The 25,942-nt window shown below is 31.7% G+C and overlaps 1 protein-coding gene across 2 annotated transcripts; it reads right to left on the bottom strand.

Moving 5' to 3' along the window:
- Positions 1-807: 807 nt before the first annotated feature.
- On the bottom strand, positions 808-25,546 carry LOC126884123 (zinc finger protein 664-like). Of its 2 annotated transcripts, none has more exons than XM_050649961.1 (2): positions 25,149-25,546; positions 808-4,442 (listed from the first exon to the last, which is right to left on the bottom strand). In XM_050649961.1, exons 1-2 carry the CDS (start codon positions 25,405-25,407, stop codon positions 3,391-3,393), a joined length of 1,311 nt encoding a protein of 436 aa, XP_050505918.1. In that variant the 5' UTR covers positions 25,408-25,546; the 3' UTR covers positions 808-3,390. The 2 variants fall into 2 exon arrangements, with proteins under 2 accessions (XP_050505918.1, XP_050505916.1); XM_050649959.1 differs by lacking the exon at positions 808-4,442 and adding an exon at positions 16,483-19,939.
- Between the last annotated feature and the right edge of the window lie 396 nt (positions 25,547-25,942).

The following is a 25,942-nucleotide window of genomic DNA, read 5'->3' as shown; positions in this document are numbered from 1 at the left end:
TGCTCGTTTTGGTAGCCTATTCTCTCCCATTCTTATCACATGTCCGGCCCATTGCAATCTTTGTAATCTAATGAAGTCTGACAGGGGCGTTTCCTTATAAAGTTGATAAAGCTCGTTGTTGTATCGACTTCTGAAGATTCCGTTTTCCCTCACAGGTCCTAGTATTCTCCTAAGTACTTTCCTTTCGAATGTGTCGAGTTTGTTTTTGGATGTTTCTTTCAGCACCCAGACTTCACTGCTATAGCATGTTATTGGTCGAATTAAGGTTTTATAGATTCTCATCTTTGTATTTCGGTGGACACTTTTTGACCGAAATATATGGGAGAGGGCAAAATAAGCTCTGATTGCCTGCGTTATTCTCTTCCTTATTTCTCCATCTTCTGATCCGTCGGCATATATTTCTACTCCCAGGTATGTAAACTTTTCAACCGTTTCAATGTCATCTTCATGTATAATGTTTTCTGGGACTATATTTCTTCTCGTCTGAGTCATTATTTTTGTTTTTTCTGTGTTAATTTCCAGACCTAGCATTTTTGTTTGTGTTTTTAACTCTGCATATGTTTCCTGTGCTCCTGTTGATGTTCTACTCATAATATTAATATCATCAGCATAAGCGGCCAGTTGAACCGTTCGGTTGGTCAGTAGATTTCCTCGTCCAGTTTGCATTTGCCTAACCGCATACTCCAGTGCCAGGTTAAACAATGTTGGGGCCAGCCCATCTCCCTGTTTTAGTCCCTGCGAAATGTTAAAAAAGTCTGTCCGGTGGTTTTGTATTCGTACACATGCCTGAGTTTCATCCATTGTGGCTTTAATGAGTCTTATTAACTTGTGTGTTATTGCCAATTCAGCCAATATATAGTATAGTTTGTTCCTTTTGACTGAGTCGTATGCCTGTTTGAAGTCTACAAACACGTTGTGAACATCAATATCGTGTTCCCATGCTTTGCTCAAGATCTGTTTTACTGTGAATATTTGATCCAGTGTCGATCTTCCCCGTCGGAAGCCCGTCTGATACTCTCCAATAATATATTCTGCTAGTGGTTGGAGCCGCTGGTTTATAATATACGTGAGGACTTTATATGCTGTACATAGTAGAGAGATTCCACGGTAGTTTTTGCACTGGAGATGACTGGAGTTTGTCTCCTTTTTTATAGATCGGGCATACTATACTTTTCTTCGTCGTCGGGTATTTTCTCTTCTTGCCATACGTCTCTGATGAGCGCGTGGATGTGGCTTGCTAGGTGGTCGCCACCTACCTTATATAGTTCTGCTGGTATTTCATCAACTCCCGGAGCTTTATTGTTTTTCTTGGCCTTAATGGCTTCGAAAACTTCCTCTATGGTTGGAGCTTCTACTCCATTCTCTTCTACGAAGATCATACCCATTTCATCTTCCATGTCTACTTGAGTTCCAAGTAGTGTCCTATTTTGCAGTAAACTGCTTACTACAAATTTCACAATAATTATAAGATTTTTCACCACTGTGACAATATATTAGGTGAATATTGATAGAAATTTTGATGGTAATCAAATTATGTAAATAAAAGTATTACATACTATGTATTTTGGTAGGTTCAAATAGGTAGGTACCTATGAAATTTTTTATTAGGATACTGAAATATTTACAATTATTACGTACCTGTTGCTTTTAAAAACTATTTAGAAAGTCACTACAATTATAAACTTTTTTTGTTTCTGTCCTCACAACAATAAAACTAATATATTCTGCAACATTTGTTTACCTCCATATTGAACAATAATTATTTATTATTGACAGGTCATTTCAACACCCAATCAGAGCCCGAATAACGACTAATACCATACTGTCCGTGTGCGCATGCGCGCAGATTAATAATAAATAATCACCCTCAATCTCAATCGCGCCTAAAGAAGTATAACTTCAATAACACTATAATAAAAGGTATTGTAGAAGGAAATCCATGCATTTATATTTTGGTGGATGGGGGTTAAAATTACTTCTCATTTTTTCTTAAAATACATTAGTTATCAATTTTGTTTGCAGCATATCTCGCTTAGTTTTAATGTAATGGACCTTTAATATAGCTCAATTTAAAGGTCTTTTCAAGCACTACCAAAGGTATTAGTAGCATTATACATACAACTAAAACCGACTGTTTCTCTTTTTTTTTCAAGTTAAATACACCAATTTGAGAATTTACCAAAAAACAAACTATTTTCACCTACCATATCTCTTTTTGTATTATAACTAGAAGATTTATGAAGGTAAGTCTCTCTTTGTTTTTTTATAACTTACAAAAATGTTTAATATAGTCTTTTTTAGTTAGATGCATAGTTTTTAAGGTATTCGCAAAAACCGTTCGAAAAGGTATTATGTTTCAATGAAAATGGTCAATTTTCAACCATGAATATCTCAAAAAGTATTGAGTTTTCAAAAAAAAATTATACAACAGTTTTTGCTCAGAATTATGTTCTCTAGCTACTTCCGTGGTAATTTTAACCAAAAAATTTTCCACCCCTAAGGAGGGGTTGGGAACCACCCCCAAGATAGAAGCTCACATCGGCAAAGGGTAGACTTTGAATTAGGAGATAAGTAGAGGCTAGGCCTAAAATTTAATTAAAATCCATGCAGTAGGGTAGAATTCGGAGGTAATATCCTATTTATGCTCCCATTGACTGGCGTACATTGTTATAAAAATTTTAGCACCTTTTAAAAGTTGCAGATTCTTTGAAGTCCATTTACTCATTATAATAAGTACTGCAGATGCGGTGGTTTTCCATGCGGAGGGCAGAGTAGCCATCAGGATTATGTCATCCGCAAATCGTAGATTACTGAGGTAGCGGCCATCGATGTTTATTCCCTTACATTTCCAATTTACGTTCTTAAAAACGTCCTCCAAAACTAAGGTGAATAGTTTGGGCTTCTTGAGCTTCTTTTATTAAGTTAATATATCCGCTGTCTATTCTACAATCTTGCATTGCGTTTATTACGGCCGTGTGTTCTATGGTGTCGAAAGCTTTTTTGTAATCTACAAATGCTATTTGACCTATTACATATAATTTTGGAATAGTGATTTGTTTAATTTTATCCCACAGGATTGAAAACAAAAAATTATATTTGGGAGGTTCAAAATAATCTTTTTTTAAATAAGATTTTTTTACATCTGGTTTAGAAAACACTTTAGAAAAAGTCACGCGTCGCCACTGAAGAACATTCTTAAGCAGGCTAAAGGAAGATTCATATTATCCGTTCGGGCACGTAGCGTTTAATTTCCGAAAAATATAAAAACCTGATTTTACAAACAGTTGTCTGATACTATACGCCCTGGACAGTATGAACTGTTCATATTTAAAACCATAAAATCAATATTTTTCGGAAACAGATGCCCGAACGGATAAATATGAATTTTCCTTAAGACACACAAAGGGTTGTAGCGCCATTAGAAGAAGAAGAAGTTTTACCGGTGTGGATTCTCGTATGCCGCTTTAAATATGAGAAGAGAGTAAACTGCTTACTACAAATTTCACATTTATAAGGTGTTTCACCAGTGTGAATTCTCATATGCACCTTTAAATTACATTTTGTAATAAACAGCTTATTACAAATTTCACATTTATAAGGTGTTTCACCAGTATGAATTCTCATATGCACCTTTACATTACCTTTTGTAATAAACAGCTTATTACAAATTTCACATTTATAAGGTGTTTCACCAGTATGAATTCTCATATGCACCTTTACATTACCTTTTGTAATAAACAGCTTATTACAAATTTCACATTTATAAGGTGTTTCACTAGTATGAATTCTCATATGCATCTTTACATTACCTTTTGTAATAAACAGCTTATTACAAATTTCACATTTATAAGGTTTTTCACCAGTGTGAACTTTCATATGATAACTGAAAGCACTTAGATGACCAAACTGCTTACTACAAATTTCACATTTATAAGGTGTTTCACCAGTGTGAATTCTCATATGCAACTTTAAATTACCTTTTGTAATAAACAGCTTATTACAAATTTCACAGTTATAAGGTTTTTCACCAGTGTGAATTCTCATATGATTATTTAAATTTTTTTTTACAGTAAACTGCTTACTACAAATTTTACATTTATAAAGATTTTCACCACTGTGAATTCTCATATGCATCTTTAAATTACCTTTTGTAATAAACAGCTTATTACAAATTTCACAGTTATGTTTTTCACCAGTGTGAATTCTCATATGATTATTTAAAGTATTTTTTGCAGTAAACTGCTTACTACAAATTTCACAATTATAAGGTTTTTCACCACTGTGACTTCTCATATGTATCTTTAAATTACCTTTTGTAGTAAACAGATTATTACAAATTTCGCATTTATATGGTCTTTCATCAGTACATGCTTTCGAATGTACTTTGGCAGAATTGAATGGCTTGGTACTTGCAACTTCCATTGTAGTATCAGGTGGGGCATCTAAAATAAAAGCCAAATTATAAGAATTTGTTTTTTACTAAAAGCAAAATATAATATGCTAGAATAACAATAAAACGTAAAAAATACACACAATAATAGAAAAACTGTATCAAAAATTTCACATATATTTATATGAAGATTTCTTCATTACAAAAGATTTTGCACAAGGATACCTAGACATACAGTAAAATTTTGATATTGCCTCTGATCATACACCAGTAATTGCTACAATTAACTCTTCGATAGTATTACAAGAAAAGCCAATTACCAGAGAACGGCAGTTCTCGCCAGTGGCGCACAACACCCCTACATGCGACACTATATATACACGAAATTTTCGATTTTCTAAACCTGACTGAATTGAAAATTGGGCTAAATCCCATCTTAAAGTTTAGGAAAAGACTCGTCCATCTATATATTACCTCTCCATTTTAGTCCACGGGTGTGGATTTTACGGCCCTTCCCATTTAGGGTCAGTTTTTCGTTCTCGTCCCCAACATAAGTCCGACCTTTGCGACTTCTGATAGTACAAAATCTTGAAGCTGAATGTTCAGTCATCAATTTAAGTATCTGACAACCTCAAAAATACTAATTTGAATATGAGTTTTGAAGCCTCGAAAATGCGTATTTTCGCATTTTTCAGATTTTAAATCGCCTATAACTCCAAAACTATCAATTTGTGAGAAAAATTACAAGATTATTCTTGTTTAGAGAATTCTTGTTTAGATTGACCCAAAAAATCGAAAAATATATATTCCAGAGCAAAAACACATGATCTTTTGTATTTGTTTAAAAAAATTGTTTAAACAATTTCTGCCCAAAAATTCCGCCCGGCACCCTTCTGATTTGTTTAAAGGGGACATTTTTGAATAGGAATCCACAAAGAAACCGAATCAGAAATTTTTTTTTAGACGGGAGCGGTCTCACCACATGCGCTAATAATAATTATCAACAAAAACAATAGGTCCGTAATACAGGTTTCGGTAAAACTAGACAGAATTATAAAGGCTGAAGTTATTTGTTGTTTTGATTGATTGGATATGTATTTACAAGCGGTAGAAGTCGTAACTAGTTAGGATAGAGAATGGACATCCTAAGTCTTGACGTCACAAAATTGGGAGGAGCTTATATTTGGCTCCAAACAATTTTGTTTATATTGTTAAACACTCATAAGGAATTTTTCATTTATTGTTTACGTGGTTTGTGTGACAAAATAAGAATTTTCATTTAGGTATTTAGTTAAAGAAACGTGTCAGTTAAGAGACTTTTATGCGTTTTTGCCCAGGTGAGTTAATTTAATGCAATGATAAGAACGTAAACAGTTTTGAGGTTATGTTTATTTTCAACCACTAAGGAATAAAAACTACCTGAGCAAAAACGAATAAAAATCTCTTAATTAACACGTTTCTTTAACGAAATACCTAAATGAAGTCTTATTTTGCCACACAAAGCACATAAATGAAAAATTCCTGACAATGACAATTTAACGTTACAAACAAAATTGTTTGGAGCCAATATAAGCTCCTCCCAATTTTGTGACAGTTGTGACGTCAGACTTAGGCTGTCCATTGCTAGGATTTCACTGTTGAAATGGGTGCGGCGCTTGTCGCGATCCGTAACCGTTACAAATATTTATATTTATAAATACATAGGTACTTTAATTATTTGAATAAGAAGAAAGATGGCGGATGGTAATGATAGCATTAATGAAGACGGTAAAAGAAAAAGCAAAGAGGAGCTAGACATATTTAGCAGGAGCAGAAAAGTGAACCGAACACCAGACAGGTCGAAACCATCAACGAATGAAACCAGCAGCCAAAACGAAATGATGGAACTAATGAGACAATTAGCAAGCGATAATAAAAAGAAAAACAAGGACCTGGAAGATATAAAAAATACAATGGGTAATATGATTGAGGAACTAAAAGAAATTAGAAAGGAAAATAGTTAATACAAATTGCAAATGAAAGAAATAATAAGAGAAAATGAAAATCTAAAGAAAGAAATGGCTACGATGAAACAAAAAATAGATAAAATAGAAATAACCTTGGAAACATGTCAGAAAGAAAAGAAGAAAAATAACCTAATAATGAGAGGCTTACCAATAGACACAATAGAAGCAAAGCAACTAGAGAATTTCATAGAAACAAAAATGGGAGTAAAATCAGAAATAAATAGGGTACAAAAGATAAATGAAACAATGTGTGTTATCGAATGTAAAAAATTCGAAGATAAAATGAAAATACTGAAAGCCAAGGGTAAACTAATGAACTATAAGCAACATAGAGTATATATATATATATATATATATATATATATATATATATATATATATATATATATATAGAATGTGACCTAACATTAAAAGAAATAGAAATACAAAGAAATTAGGAAGATAGCAGCAGATGAAAAGACTAATGGGAAAAGGGCAAAAATTGGATATGGTTTCATAGTTATTGAAGGCATTATGTGGAAATGGAACCAAAAAACAAGCCGGATAGAAAAAGTAACATACAATACAGAACCAACTTGTTCAAAAAACTAGCTGAAGAAAACACAATGACGGACCGAGAAACAAAACAGGCACAGAACAGGGACATGAGCAGATTTAAAGATAATAACACAAACGGAAGGAAAAACAAATTGAAGTGCAACTTAAACACCGAAAAGAACAGAACAATTTTGAAAATGGCATCATGGAATGTAAGAGGTATAAATGGGAAGGAAATAGAACTGGGGGAAGAAATTAGAGATAAGAACATTGAAATACTAGCTATAACAGAGACAAAGAAAAAAGGAAGAGGATCAATAATATTAGAAAACGGAATGTTACTAATATACAGTGGAGTGGAAGAAACGAAGAGAGCTCAAGCATGATTAAGGACAGTATCAACAAAGTAAAAAAATGGATATATTACAACGAACGTATACTAAGACTAGACATATATATGGATACAGAGGAAATCAATACAAACCTAATCATATGCTATGGACCAGATGAAGACGCATCAAAAAACGAAAAGAATGAGTTCTGGGACAAATTACAAGAAGTGATAAATGATTGTACAGAGAAAATTGTGATTACAGGAGACTAACAGTAGAGTGGGGAAAGAAGCAGAAAAATGGAACAATGTCATAGGACCTTATGGGGAGGAAAAAATAAACAAAAATGGAAAATTACTACTTGAATTCTGTCTAGACAATAACCTGGTGATTATGAACACACACTTCCAACATAAAAGGATACACAAGGTCACAAGAGAAGTAAAATCAAGAGACGAACAATCAATTATAGACTATACTATAGTGCAAAAAACAGAGAAGAACTGGATAAGAGACGTAAGGGTGAAAAGGAGTTATGAAATTGGTAGTGACTACTATCTACTAGAAACTACATTCAAAAGCAAAAGAAAAGAAATAAAAAGAAATGAGAACATAAACAGAAAACACAAAGAAATAATAAAAATTTATAAACTAAGGGAAGAAACAACGAAAATAAGATACACAGAAGGGCTAGAGAAAGAATGGGGAAAATTTAAAAATGCGATGATAAAAACAGCTAAATCAATATGTGGAACTACAAAAAATAACAACAGAGGGAAACGAACATCATAGTGGAACGATGAAGTGAAAAGAGAAATAAAAGAAAAGAAGAAATTATGGAAAGAATACATACAAGACAAAACACAACAAAAATATGAAAATTATACGAGACAAAGAACAAAAGTTGAAGAGATAGTTAAGAAAGAGAGCACAGAAAACGTAAAATTATTTTATAGAACACTGAAAAACCTAAGAAGCAACAAAGAAACGAAACTGAAACAAATAATGAACAAGGAAGGAACAATAATAAATGACAATAAGACAATAATGGAAAGATGGAGGGAACATTTCCAGCCGATACTGAATGGAAATCAAGCGAATACAATGGAGAAGGAAAGCCACATCAAGAGAGTATCCATGAAAACACGGAAAATCCAGAAACTATAGAAAAAGAAGAACTAGAAGAAGCAATAAGAAAGATAAAGATTGGAAAAGCACCAGGAAGCGATGAAGTAGCACCAGAACTGATGAAATACATAGGAGTAAAAGCAAAAGAAAAATTGTTATACATATATAACCTAATATGGAAGAGAAAAGTAATACCCAGAGAATGGACAAATGCAGTAAATTATACCTATATACAAGAAAGGAAACACAAGAGACTGGAAGAACTATAGAGGTATATCACTACTATGTGTAGCAGCAAAAGTATACGAAACCATAATAGAAATGAAAATCAGAAAAGAAATAGAACATAAATTAAAGGACGTACAAAGTGGATTCAGGAAAGGACACAACACACAAGACCATATATTCACCATGCAACAAGTAATAGAAAAAGCATTAAAGAAAAATAGAGAAATATATCTGAGCTTTATAGACATGGAAAAAGCATTCGACTCAGTCAAAAGAAAAGATATATGGGAAAGCCTAAAGAAGAAGGAAGTAAGTGAAGAACTGATAGAAGCAACAAAGAGTATATACATGAAAACAACAAATACAGTAAGAATGTTAAATATACAGTCAGAACCATTTGAAACAACTCAAGGAGTTAGACAAGGAGGAAGTCTCAGCCCAGTGCTATTCATAAATGTAATAGATGAGATAGTGAAAAAATGTAAGAAAACTTTCAAGAAATACTGCATCGGTTGGAACAGAATGCAAATGATAAACGCTGAGATGTGTACATTTGCAGACGACCTAGTATTAATTGCGGAAACAACAGAAAAACTGAAATACAACTTAGAGAAATGGAACCTAGAAGCAAGCAAATACAACTTAAACGTAAACAAAAAGACTCAGATAATGAAAATATCAAGGAAACAAGGGACGGACGGATCAAATAGAAGTAATGATAGACCAACAAAAAATAATACAGACAAATTCATACAAATACTTAGGAACAGTAACCAACAACAAAGGAGACATCGATGACGATCTTAACAACAGATTGGAAAACACAGGAAAGCTATTCCAAGCACTAAATAGAGGATTCCTTAATAATAAAGAAATATCAACAAAGACCAAGATGACAATATACAAAACAATATATAGACCTATGGTGACATATGGAGCAGAAAATTGGATATTAAACAAAAGACATCAGAGCAGAATTCAGGCAGCAGAGATGAAATACCTCAGAAGAACGATCGGAGTAAAAAGAACTTATATAATCAGAAATGAAGAAATAAGAGAAAGACTCAAAATCAAACCGATACTCGACTCAATCAAGGAGAAAAAATTGGCATGGTTCGGACATCTAACCCGGATGGACAATAATAGACAAGTAAAAAGAGTGTGTGACGCCAAACCAATAGGGAAGGATAGAAGAGGAAGACCCATTAAAGAATGGAACAGTGACATTTCGCAGATACTGCAGAGTAAGGGTAAGACTTGGCAGGAAGCAACACATATGGCATTCAATAGGAAGGAATGGAGAAAGTTCGTTAAGAGCTAGGACAATTCAGAAGATTGTAAAATATTGTAATTTAATGAATTGTATTATAAACGGCCCAACACCGAAAGGTACAAATGGGTCTACTGATTAAGGCTATGGGTACATAATTCGCAAATATTTTACGGCGATCCGTACTTTTTCTGTCTTTACGCGGCAAATTACGTGTAGTAAAATTCTCACTGGTATGGAAACTGCAGATGTAAACATTAGGTTGACAGTGACATTGTCATTAGAAAGGTAGAGATGGCTATTTCGGTTTCGTTCAGTTTTTGAATGTTCTTGGATAACCTTTACTTGTATAAATGATAGGATTATTTTTTCACTAATTATGTATTCAGTGGTTACCATTATTTATATACTATACAAATAGTCGAAAAAGAAAAAAAGTTGTAAAGTTATTGTAATAATGTCCTGTTACCATGGAAAGCTTAGATAAGGTTTGAACATGTGAAAAACTGCGTTGTATAAATGTAGTATTACTCAATTAATTTATAAAGACTTTATTTATTTCTTTATTTGCGCAAATTAAAATATGGGACGTTGTTCAAGAAATGTGTTACTGAAAAGCGAAGAAATAGACGGTTAGCTCAATTGAAGTAAGTACTTTTTTACATAAATCAAATCAATTACTTTTGTATTTTTCAAATTAATTTTAAATTTATAGTGAAAATTTGATCTATAAAATCTATCGGTAAACCAATAATTTTCGCATTAAATTTTATTCTCGTTTAAAGGAGTAAAATATTTATTACTACACAACAGAAGTACCTACTACTGACCAGAAGTATCTACTACAAAGCGTAGCGCCAACCGTGTCTGCATTACACCAATCGTGATGGAATTAGTTTTCCATGTGCTTGTGATTTGTGAATTCACATTTTTACGTACCAAATTATTAGAATTGTACATGAGTAAAAATAAGTGACTCAGATCCGAAGCGACAAAAGAGTTACGCGAGGATAAAAATGAACAATTGTTATTTGTTAATCTTCTTCACAATTATTAAATTTTATTTGATAAAAGCATGACCCCAAAAATTAAGAATCTTCTTCTTAGTTTGTAAATTTTTCTATGACACACATTCATAAATGCTGCCATATTGTAACAAAAAAATACCTACGCCGAAGACGTCCACCCACGAACTTCACTTAAACTGAAGTAAAATACTTCTAAACAAGCACATACTTCAAAAGCGTAGTACATTCTTATATGTAGGCTGGTAAATAGTAGCAAATATTAAGGAGAAAAGCAAATGCTTTTTAAGTGTAGTGAAATCTTCAAAAATGTAGTACGTACTTGAAGCATTAGCATTTACTACATTTTATGCCACCATGGGCACTTTACTTTATAGCTAAACTCGTACCTATTTACGGTTATCGGAACAAACTCTTATAAAATAATTTTATTTGAACTTTAATGACTTGAAATATTTGGATTTTCCATAAATAATATATAAACAAGAAATAACTTTTTATTAATTGTACGCCTTAAATCAATTATTATTTTTTAAATACACTATCAATACTATTTAATAAACAACTCTTTGATTGATTTCATTATCATCGTAAAAGCGTTAAAAAGCAGTAGCAGAATGAACTGCTATATTAAAATTGCGGGTCGGACACATCTCTACTTGTCAGTGTCTTGAGTCTTGTCATAACATTATATTCGAATGAGTGCGTTGTATGACAAAGATAGCGAATGTTCGATTTCCACGGACATGGTGTCCATTTTTTCGAATCCTGAAAAAATTAATAAATATTTTTAAAAAATTTAAACACAAAATGAAAGACTAAATTATTATCGAGGGCCGAAAGTCCCTTAGAATATAAAAGAAGTTTCTTTCGACTGAGATATTTGAAATTAAAAATCACACTACATTTTCTCTTAGATTTTCACCCCTGTAACTTATTAAAATAAACATTATAGAAGTTCTCAGGGACTTTCGGCCCTCGCTAATAACGTAATCTTTCATTCTGCGTTTAAATGTTTCAAAAATACTTATTAGTTTTCTCAGGATTCGAAAAAAATGAATCCCCATTTGAATAGCATTGCAGCCGAAAATACGTACCGATCCTCTTAAGTAAAGTAAAGTTCTCTTGAATGATATATTTGAAATTAAAATCAGACTAAATTTTCTCTTTTGTTTTCACCCCTGTGACTTATTAAAATAAACATTATAGAAGTTTTTAGGGACTCTCAACCCTCGATAATACTGTAATAGTTCATTCTGCGTTTAAGTTTTTCAAAAATACTTATTAGTTTTCTCAGGATTCGATAAAAATGAATGTATTTAAAAATAATTCGACCGAAATTTTGCGCATACGTTCTCAAATAGGACTAAAGTATTATACATTTTTGTAATCAGTATTTCAAAAGCTTTTAATAAATGAAGAGTACAGGGGAAAACAAGGAATGTCACTTTTTCATGAATTTTAAATTTTCTCGCCATGTGGTAGCAAAAACTGAGTACCATCGACTAGACCAGTGATACTCAACCTGCGGCCCGCAAGCCGCATGTGGCCCTCCAGCGTTTTTTATGCGGCCCGAAGGCTAACTAAAGGGCCCTGTAAACGGTCAAATTATTTGTCAAACTTCACGTGTTTTCTCTAAATATTTGATGGTGTGCCGATGTGTTTGAGGCGTGTTTGGGAGTGAGGCAGACAATTTTGACTTTAATTTTAAATTATATTGAAATTTTTAAGAACTCTGATTAAAAAGCATTGAATTGTCTGCGCAAAAAATGGAAGCTCTATTAAAGCTCTTTTCAAATATGCAAACGGGTTTTGAAAATTTCAATATACAGGATGTTGTTTCAAGGTCACAATGGATTTATGATTTTGTTTAATCCGGACCTGGATTTTTCTTGTGATTAGTAGTTGGGTGGTTTGGTTTCTAAATGTGACATATGTGTACCAAATATCAAAAAAATATACAAGGTGGTTCTAAAGTTATGGGTCCAGAAAGAAATGGGCGAAATTGATAAAACACCCTGTAACTCGGTTGTAAAGTCGGTGGAGCAATAAATTTAGTATGTCTAGAACCGCCTCATTTACCTCTATTCACCATTCAAATATTTCCGTTTCCCAATGAAACACCCTGTGTACTACTTTATCTTGATTGCGGCCCGCAAGCTGTGGCAATAGCTACTATGCGGCCCAGGAAAGAAAAAGGTTGAGTATCGCTGGACTAGACTATCGATTCAGAACAATAACCAGAAAGATCAGTCTATTCGCGGTGTGCAAGTACTTGGAAGGGAAACGAGAAACGACCGTGCGCGAGTCGCGGAGAAATATTGCAACTATCTTAAATAATTCATATTGTCAATTGAAATTGTCAAATTGACGTATATTTCATACCTTCTGTCATTGACGCAGAAAAATTATATATTGCTCCACAATATTGATATGATATGCAATTATTATATAAAAGTAAATTTAATTAATTGTATTTTGCTTGCAGTACTGCATTTTAATAACTAATTTTATTTACTACATACAATTGTTTACGTTTGCTAAATAAAACCTGCATCTTATTTTTTCTTCTTATTTTTTTGGACTATGGCCTTGACAATTATCCAGCAACCAGGACTAATATAATTGGCCAATATAATTAAAAGTGCGAATAAAAGTACAGAGCGTAGAAATAGAGGTCGCTTTGCCGAACTTGCACGGTCCCAATATAATTTTTTTAAGAATTTGTATCCAGGCGAAGGACCAGGATTGTCCGCCACTGGACAAAAATAAGGAATGTTAGCTGTTTTTTGGTGCATTATTAAATTAATAACAATATAGATTAATATTATATTAAGATTATAGACCAATAATTGCTAGAATTCTGCTAAGAATCTCCTAATAGTCCAAGTAATGAAGCTTAAAATAGGACAAAACCTCGCAATTTTTACAGAATGGATCGATTTGCTTGAAAATGTGAGAATAAGTAGTGGATAGTCCAAGGATCAAAATCTATATGATGCTGAAAGGCGCTTTTACCATGGGGGTGGTTGTCACCCCATCTCGGGGGTGAAATTTCTTTATTATATTTTGACCGCAAAAGTTAGTAAAAACATTCATTCTAAGCAAAAAACGTTCTATACATTTTTTTGATAAAATTAATAGTTTTCGATTTATTCGCTATCGAAAGTGTTAGTTTTATATCGAAAAAATCAATGTTGTTAATAAGTTTTCGGCTAATAACTCCAAAAGTTTTCGTTTTATCAAAAAAACTTTACTTAACAAAAATGTACCTTTTGAAACAATAAACAAAACCGTTTCTTTTAGTTTTTTTAAGACCAATAGTAATCGAGCTATACATTATTAAATGTTAGCTCTTCTTCGTCAAATGCAAAATACTGCAGTTTCAAAGTCAAAAGACGGGAAAACTATGCATTTTTCGAGGGTAACTTGTTGAAACTAATTTAAAGCATTTTAAAATATCTATCTCCAGAAATAAAAACAAAGTCTCTAGCTCAAAAATTAAGTGACATATATTGAAAAGAGTGTTAGTCCCTACTTTTTTCAGCGAAAAAGTGATCCGAAGCAACCTCCTAATCACCACCCTAATTAAAATTAGTCATTAACCTTATTTGGTCTTGTTTATTTTTATATTATTAATAGGTTCTAAACGTTTGACAGGCTTAGAATGATTAGTTTAAAAAAAAATGGAGTTAGAAGCGAATAACGAATTTTTGTAGTTTGGAAAAAATGGACTTTTCTTCAGAATAGAAAGATTAGCATCAGAGATATGAAAAAATGTTTAAATATGAAATTGTAGCTTACTTAATTCTCAAAAAACTGGTTTGAAAAGTTTTTACTACAGCAAAAATTGAGTGAGCTATTGATAATTAAAACTTGTAATAACATGCAAAAACCACCTTTACCAACCCTTTCAAAGTCACCTCTTTTTGCGACTGAGGATTTTAAAAAGAATTAATATTAATAGGCTTATAGACCTTATAAAAACCTACAATATTCTTTTTGCCAAACTTTCTAAGATAAAAAATAAAAAAGTTACGGTTCAAAAATCAATATATTTTTTTGAAAAAAAAAACGAGAAATCTAATTGGAAGCATAATAATGTAAGTTAGCGATGTATTTAGTCATTGGCCTTATTCATTCTTCTTTATTTATGCATTATTAATAGATTCTAGAAGTTTGACTGACTTAGAAAAATCAGTTTTTAAAAAACTGGAGTTCAAAGCGAATAACGAATTTTTGTAGTTTGGTAAAAATGTCGATTTCTTCAGAATAGAAAGATTAGCATCAGAGATACGAAAAAATGTTTAAATATGAAATTGTAGGTTATTTAATTCTCAAGAAATTGGTTTGAGAAATTTTTTTCTACGGCAAAAATTGAGTGAATCGTAAATTAGTATATTATTGAAAAACACTTATTTTTTCGATATAAAACTAACATATTCAAATGGGAAATAAGCCACAATTTTACCTAAAAATGATTTTATTAACGTTTCGACGCCCAAGTCGGGTGTCGTTGTCAAAATACAAAATAATACTAAATAAATAAAAATGTTGTTGCTTAGTAAAAAGTTCTTCTAATAATTTATTTAATCTGACTCATTTATATCGGCAATTCAGACACGTATTATACATTTTAAAGTAGACGACTTTAAAATGATATTGCCAATATTGATGAGTTGCGTTCCTGGGACGACTTTACTAAAAGATAGTTCATTCGATTACATGAAATCAATCCCAACTCAAGAATATCAAAGTAGTTTTTAGATATCATAAGAATTAAAAATTTATTTGTGTTTATCTCAATATGTATAAAATGTGACATTCCTTGTTTTCCCCTGTACTCTTCAAATGAGGTATCACATGATGTACTTTCCCATTTAAAAAAATCAAAGTTATGCCTGTCACCTGAAGAGGGATCGCGTAAAGTTCGAAACATTGATGCTATAATATACTATGATTATTTTAAAAATCGATCTGTCCGAGCATTTTTCTTATGTGCTAAAAATCTTGTTGTTGTAGTGGCTATCCGTTTCGGATGTTGGCGACCATCATGGCAATCTGTACTTTGCTAAAAATAATTAAGTTAATAAGGGGGGAGGGGAGACACTTATTCCAGCGCACTGTGTATTTTACGGGTTTTTTGGCCATGACCAGGGGCTTAGCCCTGAGTTAATTTTAAATATTGTAATATATTGGTCAACAATTTACTCTTCTTTTGAGGTATTTATACCTATAAGACGTAGGTTTTTTATACCTTTGTATTTTTGAAGTTATACTTCTTTACCGGCGATATGAGGGTGAATTTTTATATGTTCAAACCTATGATCCCGGCGCATGCGCATTATAACTTTGTTCTAATTGGATGTTCAAATGACATGTCAAAAATTATTCAATATGGAGGCTGTCGCACAGCTGTAGCTAGATTATTTATGGTTGTTGCGTTTTAAAATTTGTGTGAAAAGAAACAACAAACAAGTTAGTTAATAGTTATACTGCCTTTTTAAATAGTTTTCATATACCTATATTTTTGGACTTTTGGACTATTTTGGACAAGGAAAACTCATTCTAATTTTGTAAGTAGTTTTTATTATAATCATATTGTAATTATACATTTGGATTAGGTTGAAATACAGTAGAGCGTCGATTATCCGAACTAATTGGGGGACATAGGTGTTCGGAAAACCGATTTGTTCGGATAATCGAACTACAATACATTGATACATATTTATAGTCATACATATTTATCCACAAGTAAATAAAAGCCATCAAGTACATATATTCAAATGGGAAATAAGCCACAATTTTACCTAAAAATGATTTTATTAACGTTTCGACGCCCAAGTCGGGTGTCGTTGTCAAAATACAAAATAATACTAAATAAACAAAAATGGTGTTGCTTAGTAAAAAATTCTTCTAATAATTTATTTAATCTGACTCATTTATATCGGCAATTCAGACACGTATTATACATTTTAAAGTAGACGACTTTAAAATGATATTGCCAATATTGATGAGTTGCGTTCCTGGGACGACTTTACTAAAAGATAGTTCATTCGATTACATGAAATCAATCCCAACTCAAGAATATCCGCCACAAAAAATCATAGCATGTGATCTGTCTTTAAAAAGACAACAAATGCAATGGTGGCACTGAAATTCTCGCGTTAGAGATTCCATAGTAAATCACGAGGGAAAACCAGGAAAAACCTCGTGATACTATCCCGACATCGTAAGTATTTGGGTTTATATTTAGTTTATTCTCAAAAATAATACCAAATTCTGACTTGATATTTTAAATTTTAAATAATACTAAAATACTAAATATGTACTAACTCGATAAGTTACTGATTTACTAATTGTGGTATTTTCTTTCTATTGACTTCCTCCTTTAATATGGGTAACCACATCCTACTGCATTCTACCGAGGAATTTGCGACACAATTGGTTTCATTTAGCATAATTAGAGCCGCTTCTTTGATTTTTCTCTTTTTACTATCTGCTTCTTTCAGGATTATACTTGAATCTCTCCACTGAACTCTATGTTCATTATCCCATGCGTGTTGATATATTTGAGATCTATCAAATTCTCTATTTTTTATATAGGACTGATGTTCATTTACTCTAACGTCTAATGGTCTTGACGTTTCACCTATATAAAATTGTTCGCATTCACAAGGGATTTTATAAATACAATTCTTTGTTCTTTCTTGTTCACTTTTCCCATTTGAATATACTTGATTGTAAAAATGCCACAAGAAAATAGCTTCAGAACAACAATAAAAGCCATATTTATATACCTACATATTTATTTATATCTTGATAATGACAACTAGCAACTAAACAAAAAAGTGCAGTCTTTGCAACAACATAATTATTTTTGGATACAATATTGAAGAAAATTGAAGATATTTTAAGCGTCAATTACTAACGCTTGCTCGGTATTCGAGTGCGGGACGCGGGAGTCGATAGTTCGAATAAGCGATCGTTCGGTTGATCGACGTTCGGATAATCGACGCTCTACTGTACATTTATTTTCTCAAGAATGGGGATTTTAGAGAGAAATCCCAAATTAGGTCCGATTTTTATTTTTAAATTATGATTTTTTGGCGTAGATTTATTTATCTAGTAGGTATGTAATGCTTTGATTTACATACTTAATTTGATTACCAACAAAAGTTCTACCAATCTTCATCTAATATATTGTTTTCTTACTGTTTTGTTATATTTTAATATTTTCTTCCACAAAATTTAAACTACATAATTTAATTATATTCAAAACAACCGTCAAACAGTAAAACGTTCAGTTACCCTATTTTTCCTCATGACAAATAATGTGGAATTGGACGAGTGAGTCTAGGCTTCGATTACGAATCAAAGCGCCCCGAAATTCACGGGTTCGATTCCCGATGCAAGTTTTTATTTTTTTATGCATTTTATGATTGTAAGTATATTTGTTATATAATTTTTTTTTTTCAGAAAATGCGTATTTAAAATTTTTGCCAACAATTATTATCGTTCAGAAATCATTTTTTCTTTGTGGCATTTTTCAATGTGTTTGTGTGCGTTTTATTCTTTTATTTTTTAAAATTTTTGGTATTGTCTTAAAAATCACATAATATGTAGTAGAAGTATAACTTCTTACGTGCGTACAAAGTACACACACATTCTTTTTTTATGAATAAGTCACTTAACTTAAACTTTTTATAGGAAAGCTCTGATGATGGCATTTTGATATGCTGAAAGTACTTATCTGATTTTTACACACTATCAGTTTTTTGAAAATATACACCTGTTGCCGGTTTGATTTATAATAACAATAGCCGGAACAAATTGGAAGTATGTTGCTCAGGATGGAAATCGATAGGAGTTGGGAGAGGCCTATGTCCACAAGTGGACCATAGACGGCTAAGAAGAAGGTCTTTCAGCAGTATGAATTACCATATGATTATCTAATTTATTTCTTGTAATAAACTGATTACTACAAATTTCCCATTTATAAGGTGTTTTACCAGTGTGGATTCTGATATGCCGCTTTAAATGGCTTTGAAGGGTAAACAGCTTACTACAAATTTCACATTTATAAGGTGTTTCACCAGTGTGAATTCTCATATGATACTTTAAATAACTTTTTTGAGTAAATTGCTTACTACAAATTTCACAATTATAAGGCTTTTCGCCACTGTGAATTCTCATATGCTTATTTAAACTACTTTCTTGAGTAAATTGCTTACTACAAATTTCACACTTATAAGGTTTTTCAACCGTATGAATTCTTATATGATCATTTAAACTCTGTTTTGCCGTAAACTGCTTATTACAGATTTGACATTTATAAGATTTTTCCCCATTGTGAATTCTCATAAACAGCTTTAAATTATCTTTTGTAGTAAACATCTTACTACAAATTTCACATTGACAAGGTTTTTCACCACTGTGAATTCTCATAATATGCACCTTTAAATTACTTTTTTGACTAAACTGCTTACCACAAATTTCACATTTATAAGGATTTTGATCAGTGTGAAATCTCATATTATGACCCTTTAAATTAATTAGTTTAGTAAACTGCTTACTACAAATTTCACATTTATAAGGTTTTTCACCCGTATGAATTCTTATATGATCATTTAAACTATGTTTTGCCGTAAACTGCTTATTACAGATTTCACATTTATAAGGTTTTTCACCCGTATGAATTCTTATATGATCATTTAAACTCTGTTTTGCCGTAAACTGCTTATTACAGATTTCACATTTATAGGGTTTTTCACCAGTGTGAATTCTCATATGATTCTTTAAATGACTTCGATTAGTAAACTGCTTACTACAAATTTCACATTCATAAGGTTTTTCACCAGTGTGAACTCTCATATGATCATTTAAACTATTTTTTGCAGTAAACTGCTTACTACAAATTTCACATTCATATCGTCTTTCACCAGTACATGTTTTCAAATGTACTTTAGCAGAATTGAACGGTTTGGTACTTGCGAGTTCCATTGTACTATCAGGTAGGGCACCTAAAATAAAAACCAAATTATCAGAATTTGTTTTTTATTAAAAACAAAATGTATGCCAGAATAAAAATAAAACGTAAATAATACATACAGTATGTATTAGAAACACTAACAAAATTTTCACGTCTAACGTTATAATCGTGTATAATACAGGGTGTAACAAAAATACAGGTCATAAATTAAATCACATATTATGGGACCAAAAATAGTTCGATTGAACCTAACTTACCTTAGTACAAATGTGCACACAAAAAAAGTATTTGTGCTTGAAGTTACAAAATAAAAATCGATTTTTTCCAATAGATTGAACACTATTAGATATTTTTTATTGAAAATGGACATGTGGCATTCATATGGCGGTAACATCTTAAAAAAAATAAAAGTGAAATTTGTGCACCCTATAAAAATTTTATGGGGGTTTTGTTCCCTTAAAGTTATTATTTGTGTCTTTTATGTAGTTTGGGGTTATCTTTTTTATGGCGTATGGCTTATTTTGGGTTTATGTTTCATTGGAAGTCCACCCAGGGCCCTTATTCTTGAATTTCAGGGTGTAGAAATGGTAAGAGAAAATGACGCAAAAGTAGGCGTGGCTCCCTAAAACCGAAAATGCTGTATTCTTGAAAAAAATTCTCTTAATCTTTGAGAGAAATGTCACTCCCCAAGGGAGTAATAATTTCTACTGGTAGTATGTAAGAGAAATTGAAAATGGGAGCGAAAATAACAATACATAACCTTAAAAACAATGAAATGAAATAATGTGCATATTGCTAAAGTAGAAAAATTAGCCCCCTACACAATTTTATACAAAAAAATCATTTTTTGAGAAGGATTTCCAAAGTATAAATGTTGACCGGAGAACTAAGAGGATAGCAAGCAAATATTGATATTATCAGACTTATCATACATGCTAATCAGTTATAATCAATGTTAGTCTGGGCTGATTATCGGAGAATGGGCCATTTTTGGGAAAAGTTATTTACCAGCAATTTTATTGCTGGAATCGAATCTTATGATTGTATATATTAATAATATAGGTATGCAAAGTCCGCAGATAGTGTGCTACATTTTTTATAAACAAAATGGCGCCCGAAAATCGTGTTTTTTTCAATTTTTGCTCTATAACTCCAAAGATTTTAACTTTACACCAAAAACATCTAAATAAAAATTCACCGCAATTAAATTCTGCATAGAAAAGTGTTTTTTCCGATTTACTTTGACGAAAACTTTCCCCGGAAAAAGCGGGTTTTTACAACAAAATCTTTAATTTTCAACTAAACTTTTAGATAAGTACTTGTTAATCAATAGTTAAATAACTTGGTAATATAAAAACCCTTTTCGTATAAATTATAATTCCAGAAGCCGATGGAAATTAAATGAACAGTTTAGCAACAATTGAATTGTTAATTAAAAATTTACGGTCGCTATAATAACGACAATAATTATGATGCATAAGAATAGCTATGATTTTTTCATAAAAAGACACTATACCTATCTAATGTACCTTACAGAACTAAAATTGGACTATTTAAGCGGCCTCAGGAATATTTTAAAATTATAAAGAATTTTTTGGCTTATAAACAAATAGAATATCTCGGGAAATATTAAACTAAATTAAATTGTAAAAATGGTATTTGAAAATCAGCGGCAGGATGCTTTTTTTAAAAGAAAAAATGTTTAATTTTGATGAGTAGTTCCTGAGATACAACCGGTCAAATATGACCGGAATTTACGGCAAAGATATAAACAATAGGATCATAATTTTTAAACCGTCACCTTTTTATTTTTGTCCTCTTTCTCCACACCAATTTTCATATCCTTAAAATGCTCATAAAATATATCATTATAATAAAAACTATCGATAATAGGTGTGAAAATTGCCAAAAATTGCAAAATTCCAATCAAAAATTAGGTTGGAGAAAATGTAACCCTCAAACATTACTAAATGTCAAACTTGCTTTTGTTTTGTTATAATAAATTTATTTATTTATTATAACACAAAATTTTAATTTGTTTAAATAAAAATTGTTTAAATAATTATACAGCTTTCAAATGAGAATATTTATGTTTTTAACTTTAAAAGGTACACTTGTAGTAAGTTTATCTAAAAAAAAGTCTACAACTGGAAAAAATATGTAGTTTTCTGTTCTTATAGATAAATTAATCTATTATAACAAAACAAAAGCAAGTTTGACATTTAATGATACTTTAGTTCGATGGCTCTACTCGAGTTATTAGGGAACAAAAAAAGAATGAAGGAAATTGCTCCATGGGAAGCCGAGAAAATGCATTTTTTTAACGTATACCGATTTTGAACTTTGATGGTTACATTTTCTCCAACCTAATTTTTGATTGGAATTTTGCTACTTTTGGCAATTTTCACACGTATTATCGATAGTTTTTATTATAATAATATATGTTATGAGCATTTTAAAGATATGAAAATAAGTGTAGAGAAAGAGGACAAAAATAAAAAGGGGATGGTTTGAAAATTATGATCCTATTTTTATATCTTTGCCGTAAATTCCGGTCAACTTTGACCGGTTGTATCTCAGGAATTACTCGTCATAAATAAAGGTTTTTTCTTTTAAAAGAAGCGTCCTGCCGCTGTTTTTCGAATAGCGTTTTCACAATTTAATTTAGTTTAATATTTTTCGAGATATTATATTTGTTTATAAGCCAAAAAATTGTTTATAAATTTAAAATATTCCTGAGGCTGCTTAAATATTCCAATTTCAATTCTGTAAAGTACATTAGATAGGTATAGTGTCTTTTTATGAAAAAATCATAGTTATTCTTATACACCATACTTATTGTCGTTATTATAGCGACCGTAAATTTTTAATTAACAATTCAATTGTTGCTAAACTGTTCATTCAATTTCTATCGGCTTCTGGAATTATAATCTATACAAAAAGGGCTTTTACCTTACCAAGTTATTTAATTATTGATTAACAATTACTTATCTAAAATTTTAGTTGAAAATTAAAGATTTTGTTGGAAAAACCCGCTTTTTCCGAGGAAAGTTTTCGTCGCAGTGAATCGGGAAAAACACGCCTCTATGCAGAATTTAATTGCGGTAAATTTTTATGTGAGTGTCTTTGGTGTAAAGTTAAAATCTTTAGAGTTATAGAGCAAAAATTGAAAAAAAACACGATTTTTGGGCGCCATTTTGTTTATAAAAAAAGTAGCACACTATCTGCGGACTTTGCATACCTATATTATTAATACATACAATAATAACATTCGATTCCAGCAATAAAATTGCTGGTAAATAACTTTTCCTTGTATTTTGCTAATTAGCCCAGAGTATGTATAATTTTATTAAAGATAAATAATGGGTGTACAGATATTCCTGCCCTCACCTGTATTTTATGTGACCAAGTTATAATCATATTTTTTGTGCTACTAAAATCATCTTTTGTATTATTTTATTCTGCTGTATAACAAAATGATTTTAAATAAAATAGATTAAAAAATATGAATTTAATTTGTTGGTTACTTATTTATTCTACAAAATTAGGTTTATAGTTTATAGTTTTTGTATATATTAAAAAAAAACAACAACCAATAGACACTGAAACAAACAAAACATGTAACGTTAGTGAGAACACGAGAAATCTTTGTCAACGTTGTGTGCATACAGAAAGAGAAAATACAGGCTGGCTAAAATAAAAGCACAGTAATGTTGAGTTTAAGCAACCCCAACAAAAAAATAAAATAAAGCTGCAAAGCTGGTAAATAATACTACTATCACAGCATGTATATGCAAATAAATTGAAAGCCACAATCAAAACAACTAGCCGAGAGATCTATTTAGGCCTAGGAAAATACTCTACAGAAAAACTAAAAACTGTTTCTTTTTTGTTTGTCGAAGCCAAAAAATCATGTAAACAAAAACAAATGAAGTTGACAGTATCATGTCATTTTGCCAATTCGCAGTTTCTCAGTTTCTCTCGTCCCTTTCGACTCCCTCGATTCAAGAATACATCTTTTTAAAATCGAGAGAAATTATGAAGGAGTAGAAAAGTGAGTAAGAGCCAAACCAAACGGACCACGCTGCAGCGCTACTCTGTGGATCCACAGAGTGACTGACGATGATTTACCATAGGTTCTTATGTAGAGTGGCCGGCGCACCCCACACGAGCGAGTGTAGCAGGCCACAGACGCTAGTGGCGTCCACTAGTGGCAAACCCAATTCAGACGGACCACTTTTGTAGCCCCCACAGATGTTTACGAGAGGTTATAAGGTGAGCACCTAAAATGAATTTTGATTCGGAACGGTTTTTGATTGAAGTGCAAAACAGAGCGGATATAATATGTGATACAAGAACCAGAGAGCATATTTATAGGTCATTAAAAGGAAAACCGTGGGATGTCATCTTTGAATTATTTGTTTCTGATTTTAAAGAAGGTAATATCGAAAAGAATAAATCCCATAAGCAATGTTTTCTCTATTACATATTTATATTTATCTACATTTTATTATACATTGAATGCATTTGAACTGAACAAAACAAATATGTATTCACAATCTTGTTTGTTTATTTATGTTAAATAGTGGGGTCCCATTCTAGGTCAAAAAAGGTTTTATTGTTTGTTGTTGAAAACAAAACGATAATATATCAATCAAAAGAGGGTTGCAAGCTAACATGTTTTTCACTTTCACTCGGTTGTCAGGTTGTATCAAACTATTTTACACCTATAGGATACCAGATGTACTGGTTGATTTTTTATGTGCTTCTTTCTGTGATATACCTAGTTATTTAGGTTATAAAGTTATTTAAGTATGAAATTTTATAAAATATTTAAAACTATGGACATTACAAACACGCTTTTTTAAAAAAATATTAGCCAGTAAGTTTTTAATCATTTGAACAAACTTTTCTTTTCTCAGCCATTACATTACCTGCCGCACCCTTCCAAACAATCCACTTCGCAGCGTAGTCGCTGGCGATAGAAAATCTCCTGTTTCAGCCACTCTGTGGATCCACAGAGTAGCACTGCAGCGTGGTCCGTGTGGTTTGGCTCTTAGCGTAGTGGAGAGTAAAATTTCCTCTGGATTCAAGAATACGTGCACTGGGCCAAATTTCCCCTCCCAAAGGAAATGTCTAGAACCGCCACTGTATTCAATACTTTATTGTTAGTGAAATATGGGATATCACATTTATGGTGTAAGACACTTAAAAATGAAGAAGAGAAATACATTTCTTACCAATGCTATGCTCCTCCAGTTCTGTTTTAGTTTCAACTTTAATTTCATTAGATACATCTTCTAATGTATTGTTTTCGATTTTAATATCCACTGAACTAAACTCATCTAATACAGATTCCTGTCCATAGCTGCAGCTGCTTTCATTTAGTTCCGATTTAACTTCTATATTGTTATATTTCTGTAGAGAATCTCCTTCATCTTTAATACCTGTCAATATTACTTGGTTTCTAGAATCCTTAATATTTTCATTGCATTCCATATTAAAAAATTAAACTAAATTAAAATTGGTATGTGCTTCAGTTTTTAAAATAACTAATAGCTAAGAATTTTAAATGTAATTTAAAATAAAAAACACATTTTTTCCACTGATTTTTTTTAACACCACTGACAGTTGACATTTCCGATCTTCTTTTCTATGTCAATGTCAACACCTCAGTTCAATCGTTCAATGATTCTCTATTCTCTACTGCTACAGCCACCAGCCCCCTAAATGCTAAAAGAAAAGGCTAAAGTCCACTTTACATCAACAATAAATTGAACAAGAAATTGACAAAGTTATTCAAGACCAAATTTGTCGTGTTTGTAAAAAAAAATGAAGGAATTTGATGAAATAGAACAATTGGATATGTTTTATTTTGTCAAATTTCTTTATTTTCTTTTTATTCGCGGCAAAATTGGATGTAGAATTGTGTTTTGTATAAGTCAAATTTGACCTGAATAACTTGTCAATTTCAGGGCCCCCGTAAGGGCTATTGACGCCTGTGTGCAAAAAAGGATTTTGGCGCCCCTTATGG

The sequence above is a fragment of the Diabrotica virgifera genome, chromosome 4, assembly GCF_917563875.1.
Source record: "Diabrotica virgifera virgifera chromosome 4, PGI_DIABVI_V3a".
NCBI classification, from domain to species: Eukaryota; Metazoa; Arthropoda; class Insecta; order Coleoptera; family Chrysomelidae; genus Diabrotica; species Diabrotica virgifera.
This window is presented reverse-complemented; position numbering and strand designations above follow the sequence as displayed.